Source organism: Oryctolagus cuniculus, chromosome 5 (assembly GCF_964237555.1).
Source record: "Oryctolagus cuniculus chromosome 5, mOryCun1.1, whole genome shotgun sequence".
NCBI classification, from domain to species: domain Eukaryota; kingdom Metazoa; phylum Chordata; class Mammalia; order Lagomorpha; family Leporidae; genus Oryctolagus; species Oryctolagus cuniculus.
In genome coordinates, this window is record NC_091436.1 from 164,485,099 (window position 1) to 164,494,452 (window position 9,354).

Consider the following 9,354-nt stretch of genomic DNA (forward strand, 5'->3'; position numbering starts at 1 on the left):
TATTTTCTTATCTGTGCAGTGACAGTCAATGGTGCTAGAAAAACCCCTGGAAGTGACATCTTCCAACCAGTTGTAGACCGTCCGATTTTTTTATGACTGGAGGCAGGAGAATCCTCCGTTCCCCCCTCGTCATCCTCAGGTGGGTTACTTCTGTCAAATGCAGTAAATCGGAGGAAGCAGGAATAAGGGGCAGGCCTCTGCCTACCCTCATCCCTCCCCACTCTGTATCCTCAAGAGCACTCCCGCATCCTAGCTCAATGGAAAAATACAGTGTTTCTTGCATCCAGCAGGCTGTATGCCTGGGGCTCTACCGCTGAGCCTGAGTTACGAGGGGCCACACCGAAAACCACGTGTTGCCTTAGGTTGCCCAATCTGTTGACTGGGTCATTTAGGAAGCCAAGAAAAATCCTGAATTAGACACGAGAGAGCTATGACTCTAGATGCCCGGCTGGTGGAAAGCCCGGTAATGAGAAAACAGAGCTGACCTCTGCGCCAGGCTGGGAAGTGGCAGGGGAACGCAAGACGCGGCTGCTCCGGGTGGCAGCTGCAGTGAAGGGCAGTGTCAGGGAATGTCACACAGCAGCTCCTCCGGCAGCCGGCAGCGGTCCCGGAGCAGGGGCACGGGCCGCGACATTTGATGAGCCGTCTGCTTTAAAGGCAGACACGACCTCCCCGCTGCCATGAGCCTTTGCAGAGAAGGCGCGTTTGAAACACTGCCGAGAACGGGACGTTGGCCGGAATAGGGTCCTTCTCCCTTCCTCGGAATATCAGGATTTTCACCTGGGAGGACCCGGACACCCACCTCCCTCTCGTCTCGGCCTGTGAAGTAATGTCCTTCTTTGCTTTGCGAACATTCACTAAGATATTTTTAGATCCCATCGCTACCACGCTATCTAAACACTCTATGTGGGTCAGAATGGGAGGCTAAAACACTGAATCAAAGCCAAGAGAACCTTGGCAACCTGTCACTCTCTCTAGAACCTTCCGATTGCAACAGCGAGCCCTTCCTGGAGACCCCCGGGAGAACGAGCTACAATCGACCGCAATGCCTGGAGAGTGCTCTAAAAACAATTGGAAGACACACAGGCAAGAGGAACCTGTTGAATGACACCACTGGTTTCAAAGAAACAAACAAAACAGAATATGGGAAAGCCAAGAGAAAAAAGTCCCGAATTCTTCGACAACTAGCAAATAAAAAGGGGACAGAGGGTTGAACCTATCGATGAAAATAGATTTATAAAACTCAGATAATTACACTGCAGGGAATTCCTTTATATCTCAGCTCAAATGAACTGGCAAGAAATGAAAGATAATTAGAAAACGCAAACCCTAGATATGTCATAATATTAAAAGGGATTGTTGTTATTACTGAGATCTGATAACAGGGTGTGATAATGGTATTGTAGCTATGCCTTCTAAGAAAAAGTACAGGGGACAGCAGGTTGAATGGCACAGCAGGTTAAGCTGCCGCTTGGGACGCCCACATTCCATATGCGAGTGCTCTGTGCACCCCAGATCCTGCTGTTCACATGGGAGACCTGGTTGGACTTCCTGGATCCTGGCTTCAGCCTGGCACAGCCCCAGCTACTGTGGCCATCTGTGGAGGGAATCAGTGGATAGATCATCTCTCCTTATCTCTCTCTCTCTCTCTCTCTCTCTCTCAGTATGTGTGTGTGTCACTCTACCCTTCAAGTAAATAAATCTTTTTTGAAAGAAAGAAAGAAAAGAAGGCAGGCGTACATGTCTTCTAGAAACGTGCACTAAAATATGCCATCTGGTAATTGCTTCAAAATAGCCCAGAGCCAGTGGGGAACACACCTGTCGTGGGATTAGCTGTGAGTGTGATGTTGGGTTGGGAGCACGGGGATTTATTGTATTTTCACTTTGGTTCTGGGGATGTTTGGAATCTTCTATATTAAAAGCCAAAACAAAAATAGATGAATTTATAAAAATTAATGGCCAACTCTATTCACAAATATCCAGTAACATAATGAGGTGAGAGAGACGCATCATCCTAAAATACCCAGAAATTAACTTAAAATATATAAAAGCCCTATGGGTAAAAATGAATTATGAAACTTTACTGAAAGACATACAAGGCTACTTTGCAAAGTTCATGGAAAATGGAATTCGAAGATAAGTTTCAGGTTGGACATTTGGCACAGTGGTCCAAACACTACCTGGGACACTGAACCCCTTACTGGAGGGCCCAGGTTCAAGCCCCAGCCCTGCCCTCTATCTCAGCGTCTTGCTAATACGTATCCTGTGAGGCTGCAGATTAGGGTTCAAGGGGCTGAGTCCCCGCCTCCATGTGGGAGACAAAGATTGAGCTCCTAGCTCCTGGATCCAGCCCAGCCCTAGCTGTTGCGGCCACTTGTGGAGTAAAACAGCAGATTTACTGGACGGGTGGAAGATTTCTTTCTCTCTGCCGGCCTGCCTTTCAAATAAATAAATAAAATACAAATTTTTACAAAGGTAAGTTTATTTTGCTGTACAAATTTTTGAAATTCACACGTAGTCTCTTCACAACAAATTTACTCTTTAATTCTACTTTCAATGAACTTTTTTGAAGTGTCTTCACAGAAGATTTTAATCAATAAAGAGAAGCTTCATGCTCCACACGGAAAACCCGCATCAGAAGACATCATTTAGCCACGTTGATCTTTGAATTTTAATACGACTCCAGTCAACATTTTAACAAGATTTTTAACTCGACTAATTAATTATAAAGGTCATTTATGAAATAAAAGACAAGAAAATAATGAAGACATTTTGAAAAGAATTAGAACAGAGGGCATTTGCCTTACTAGCTAACAAAATACATAATGATAATAGAGAAATTAAAACACCCCAGCACTGTCCTGGCCCAGACAAATCAGTCAGTCAGAGAAAACGGAGGTTCTTTTATTTTTAACAGACACAGATGTTTATAAAGATGCATCATTGAGTTAAGATGACATTTCAAATAAATGGGGGGATGGATTAGCCCATAAGTTTTGTGGGAACAACTGGTACCCTATTTGGAAAAGAAAAATGTCTCATTCAAACCTCCTGAAAATACTTTCTAGACCATCTAAATACTAAGTGCAAACATTAAAATGATCAAAATATAAAAAATGATATGCTGTTTTTATAATTTAAAATGGGGAAGCTTTTTTTTAAAAGATTTATTTATTTACTTGAAAGGCAGAGAGACAGAGAGAAAAATAAATCCATCTACTGGTTCACTCCCCCAAAAGGCTACAATGGCCAGGGGTGGGCAAGGTCAAAGCCAGGAGCCTGGAACTCCGTCTGGGTCTCCATGTGGGTGGCAGGGGCCCAAGCATGGGGCCATCTTCCACTGCTCTCCCAAGTGCATTAGCAGGGGCCTGGATCTGAAGTGGAGCAGCCGGGACTTGAACTGGCTCCTGTATGGGAGGCTGCTGTCAGAGATGAGACTTAGCCCACTTCCCCACAATGCCATCCCCTAGAGGAAGTTTTTTTTAGCAGGACACTCTACAGCTTTAAGGAGAGTGATAAGGATAAGTAAGTACTTACATGGGGAGACCTCCAAAATACGCTATTAAATGGCAAAAGGAATCAGAGGTACAGAAAGTCTACACGACTCCCTACCTCTCATGTACATAAAAGGAGGAAAAATAGTCAGCTGTGACTGCTTGTTTCCATTCACAGAAATAGCTGGAAAATTCCACAGGGCGCTGATGTTAAAACCCATCACGCTGGGTGGGGATACAGAAACTTAATGGGTGGGTACAAGGGTAGGGGAGCGATTTTCAGTCTGCAACTGTGGGTCTTTTTAATTTTGAATTATGTCCCTGTATCGCTCATTTAAAAATTACAGGAATTCTATTTTAAAAATTGAATTAGTTTAATGAAAAAGATATTATAAATGAACAAGTGAGAAAATCAGAACATGTTTGTCATCTGGATGATTAAAAAGTTAAACTCCTTAAATCCTTCAGCTCTTTAAGGAAGGGAAAAGTAACCATCTGAACAGAAAAACAAGAAAATATATAAACAATTTACCTCTCCCTCAAAGCAAAAAAAAAAAAAAAAAAAAAAAAGGCACAAAGTCTTAGCAAAACTCCAAGTCAAATAACAGATACTTTGCCTTTCAAACCAGCAGGACAGGGAGCTCTGACATTGGTGATGTTGTGGGGGGAGCAGTCCTTCACACAGCTGTTGGTGGAGATATAAATTGGTTTAGCCCTGATTTGTAAATCAATGCACAGCAACAGATCTTCAAAAAGTTCATGAAAATGTGTATCATGGAAAAACTATGCATGGATTTCAAAAAATATCTGTAGCAGAATAAATGCATCTTCTAATTCCACTTTTCCATGAACTTTTGGACATGTCCTCACGCATCCCAGGAACAGTGCTAAGCCCTAGAGGTCAAACAGGAAGCAAAAACAAAGTTGGTCCCTAACCACAGGGACCTTGGCACGTCCAGGTTTCCCCTCTCTCTGTAGTCCACTCCGCTTGGCCTCCTTCTACCTCCACTCACCTTAAAGTCCTGGAGCAACCTCGGGTCCAAGCCCTCTCTTCCCATTTAGTCTGTTCCGCTAGGGGTCTTCTTCCATAGCGTCCATCACCAATGCATCCATCACTAATACAGCAGTCGTGTCCCCTCCGGAGCTGTGTACCACAGGCACTGCAAACCAGCAGACTCAAAATGAACTCCTGATTTCACTGCCAGTCCCAACAGAATCCACCGCTGTTCCCTGACTCAACAAACAGATACCCCTCAGCCAACCCTGCCTGCCAGAAGCCTGCAACCGATTCTCTGCCCCTTCTCTTCCTCAAATCCACGCCCGCTCATAGCCAGGATGGGGACAGGTGTTTGCTGCGGGGACTAAGGCCCTGCAATCAAGATGCCGCTTAGGGAGGCCGTATCCCACATCACATTAGGGAGGCCGTATCCCACATCACACTAGGGAGGCCGTATCCCACATCACATTAGGGAGGCCGTATCCCACATCACATTAGGGGGGCCGTATCCCACATCACATTAGGGGGGCCGTATCCTACATCACATTAGGGAGGCTGTATCCCACATCACACTAGGGAGGCCGTATCCCACATCACATTAGGGAGGCCGTATCCCACATCACATTAGGGAGGCCGTATCCCCCATCACATTAGGGAGGCCATATCCCCCATCACATTAGGGAGGCCGTATCCACATCACATTAGGGAGGCCGTATCCCACATCACACTACTTGGGCTCAAGCCCCAGTTCCAAGCCCTGATTCTAGCCCACTGCTGATGAGCACCCTGGGAGGCAGCAGCTGATTGCTCAATTTCTTGGGTCCCTGCCATCCACCTGCAAGACCCAAGATTAAGTTCCACGTTCCTGACTGCAGCCTGGCCCAACCTCAACTGTGGTGGGTGTTTGGGGAGTTATCCAGGAGAAGGAAGATCTGTCTGCCCTCTGTCCCCCACAGCCACTTAAAATAGGAAGCTGCTGTCCAATGTTTAAAATAGATCTTTTTTTTTTTTTTTTGACAGAGTGGACAGTGAGAGAGAGAGACAGAGAGAAAGGTCTTCCTTTGCTGTTGGTTCACCCTCCAATGGCCGCCGCGGCCGGGGCGCTGTGGCCGGCGCACCGCGCTGATCCGATGGCAGGAGCCAGGAGCCAGGTGCTTTTCCTGGTCTTCCATGGGGTGCAGGGCCCAAGCACCTGGGCCATCCTCCACTGCACTCCCTGGCCACAGCAGAGGGCTGGCCTGGAAGAGGGGCAACCGGGACAGAATCCGGCGCCCCGACCGGGACTAGAACCCGGTGTGCCGGCGCCGCTAGGTGGAGGATTAGCCCAGTGAGCCGCGGCGCCGGCCTAAAATAGATCTTAAATCCATGCACTTCGCTCCACCTGCACTACCTCCTCCCTGGGCTAAACTCCCAGGACTTCTACAATGGAAATGGCAACAGCCCAGGATGGTTTTCCATGTTTGTTCACGTCCCCTTCCCACTGCAGACACAGGGGTTTTCTGAATGCAAGTTTGATCATGTCTCTCTCTGATGAAGTCCTCCAAAGATGGCCGACTGCTCTGAGGACAAAGTCCAGGCCATGAGCTGGCCCCACACCAGCTGGCCCTGCCTGGCTTACAGGCCTCCTGTCGACTGCTCTGCTTAACAGGAGTGAGGGGTGTTGGGTTGCAAACACAGGTTACAGGATGATCTCATTTTTAAAAAACTTCCGCCGTGTGTTCATCACGGACAGCTGTGATGAGCTGATCCCAGAGTATCTCAACTTCATCCGTGGCGTGGTCGACTCCGAAGACCTGCCCTTGAACATCTCCCACGAAATGCTGCAGCAGAGCAAGATCTTGAAAGTCATCCGCAAGAACATCGCGAAGAAGTGCCTCGAGCTCCTCTCCGAGCTGCTGGAAGACAAGGAGAACTACAAGAAGTTCTACGAGGCCTTCTCCAAGAACTTGAAGCTTGGCATCCATGAGGACTCCACCAACCGGCGCCGCCTCTCTGAGCTGCTGCGCTACCACACCTCCGAGATGACTTCGCTGTCCGAGTACGTCTCTCGCATGAAGGAGACACAGAAGTCCATCTACTACATCACTGGGGAGAGCAAAGAGCCGGTGGCCAACTCGGCTTTCGTGGAGTGCGTGCGGAAGCGGGGCTTCGAGGTGGTGTGCATGACGGAGCCGATTGACGAGTACTGCGTGCGGCAACTCAAGGAGTTTGACAGGAAGAGCCTGGTGTCCGTGACCAAAGAGGGCCTGGAGCTGCCTGAGGACGAGGAGGAGAAGAAGAAGAAGATGGAGGAGAGCAAGGCGAAGTTTGAGAATCTCTGCAAGCTCATGAAGGAGATCCTGGATAAGAAGGTTGAGAAGGTGACAATCTCCAATAGGCTCGTGTCTTTGCCCTGCTGCATCGTGTCCAGCACCTACGGCTGGACAGCCAACATGGAGAGGATCATGAAGGCCCAGGCACTTCGAGACAACTCTACCATGGGCTACATGATGGCCAAGAAGCACCTGGAGATCAACCCCGACCACCCCATCGTGGAGACGTGCGGCAGAAGGCCAAGGCGGATAAGAACGACAAGGCAGTCAAGGATCTGGTGGTGCTGCTCTTTGAAACTGCGCTGCTGTCCTCCGGCTTCTCCCTGGAGGATCCCCAGACCCACTCCAGCCGCATCTATCGCATGATCAAGCTAGGCCTAGGTATGGAGTGAGCAGTGCCTGGGTTCCGGGTGGGGGTGGGGAGGCACAGCCTATTCTGGGACACACTTCCCTCCCTCCGTGCTGTGCGGTTGGAACCTCCTATTTTCTGTTTCCTAGGCATTGATGAAGATGAGGTGGCAGCAGAGGAACCCAGCGCAGCTGTTCCGGAGGAGATCCCCCCTCTCGAGGGAGACGAGGACGCCTCCCACATGGAAGAAGTAGACTAGGAACTCCTTGGAAGCTCCTGCCCTCTGTATAGTGTCCCCGTGGCTCCCACAGCAGCCTTGAGTGGCCCTGTCCCACCTGGCTCCCCTGCTGCTGTCTAGTGGTCTCTCTCCTGTCCTGTGTCTTACGGCAGGAAACAAGGGCCTAAAGCCCCATCCCCTCCTTAATTTGACAATGGGGTTGGATGTTGTGTATTGTGGGGTTTTCTTGTTTATTTTGTTCTGAAATTAAAGTATGCAAAATAAAGATGATGCCGTTTTATACAAAAAAAACTTCATATATCCATTAAAATTTTTATATATTTTACATACAAATACATATGGAATGGTGTTCTCCAATATGTTAATAAAGTTTTATTTGTAGGCTGTGATTACATAAAGTAGAAGTCAACTTTCTACACTGGATGCTTTATCTTTGGTCAACAGGCATATTTAATAGGCTTTTTATAATAAGAACAAAACCACTTTTCTCCATTTAAAAATTTCTTCAGGGATTAGGCATGCCTGTAGGTATTCTGAGTTGTGGTTTTATCGCTAAATAATTTGACTTTTTTAGTTGACCTCGGGAAGAATACACTAATAAGTCAAGAAACATGATTGACGGGTAGCCCGGTATGTTCAGTGCACGAGTAAGGGAAAGGCTGTAACTGAGCTAGTTAGTGCCATTGCAACTGTTATTTCCACATCAGAGCGAGACAAAATGATTATGCAAAGTGAATCAGCAATATTACTCATAGGATAAAAGTATATGAGAATTGATAAATCTGCATGCTGCATTCTTTGCGATTTTTTTTCATGAAATGTCTTATTTGTGCTTATTTTTTAGCAGTGCCTACTTTCTGGCTTGTTAATATGACTTATGGAGTGAGAGTCGAGAAGCATCAAGTTATACATTCAGTCTTTTTTTTTTTTTGAAATTGGATAAGCCGTATTTTCTTTGTGAAAGGACAAATTTTGAGATCTCTAAAAGGCCGATTCATTCCTCACAAGCTTATAAAATATATTTTATGAAGACCATAAAACCGTGATACTATTTGCCTTACTTCTCTGCAGTGTTTTGTGGGGATTCATCAACATTCAGAAATATGCGCAGTGATGTGTGGTGCGTGAGAACGTCAACCACCATGTATACAGAAGAGGCGAGAGAGAGGCTGAGAAGCGCCACTTGTCCAACAAGCGGGGTCAGAGCCGTACCTCTGGCATCGCAGCCTGGGTGCACCCTCACCCGCAGAGTTCTGAAAAGAGGAAATTCTCCAGCTCCTCTCCTCCATCGGAGAACAGCTGGAGGAGCCAGCACTGTGGCACAGCAGGTTAAGCCGCCATTCGCGACACTCACATCCTATACTGAAGTGCCAGTCTGAGTTCCAGCTGCTACCTTCTGAGCCAGCTCCCTGCTCACGTGCTGCCCTGGGAAGGCAACAGTAGATGGCCCAATGCCTGGGACCCTGGCACCCACGTGGGAGACCAGGATGGATTTCCTGGCCCCTGGCTTCAGCCTGGCCCAGACCTAGCTGTTGCTGCAGCCATCTGGAGAGTGAACAGTGAACCAGTGGATGGAAGATCTCACGCTGTCTCTCCTTTTCCCTCTATCATTCTGCCTCTCAAACAAATAAATAAATATTTTAATTTAAAAAATACGTAGTTGTAATGCCAACATTCCCAGATCAAAACACTTACTTCAAAGGTCAATATATAGAAGACACAGTATATAACTATAGAGATAGGAGGATCATGCCCTTGACCTGACCTTAGCCAGGAACCTGGTGATGGGACAGCCTCTACAGATGTTGTGAGAAACACCATGGCTATTTCATGTTCCAGTATGATACCATCTGTCATCTGTCTGAAGACCTGCAAACAATGACCAGGCTCGTCTAAACCGGTCACTACCATAAGCAATAAGTAATAGAACCTGGATTTTTAGGATGGGCACAGAATCGTTTTTT

The 9,354-nt window shown here is 47.1% G+C and overlaps 1 protein-coding gene across 1 annotated transcript; it reads left to right on the top strand.

Moving 5' to 3' along the window:
- Positions 1 to 6,176: 6,176 nt before the first annotated feature.
- Positions 6,177 to 7,530, top strand: LOC138849891 (heat shock protein HSP 90-beta-like). The gene is given in 3 exon segments (XM_070074945.1): positions 6,177 to 7,029; positions 7,032 to 7,184; positions 7,302 to 7,530. Coding segments are annotated over 3 exon segments (1,116 nt in total). The 3' UTR covers positions 7,412 to 7,530.
- Positions 7,531 to 9,354: the final 1,824 nt, after the last annotated feature.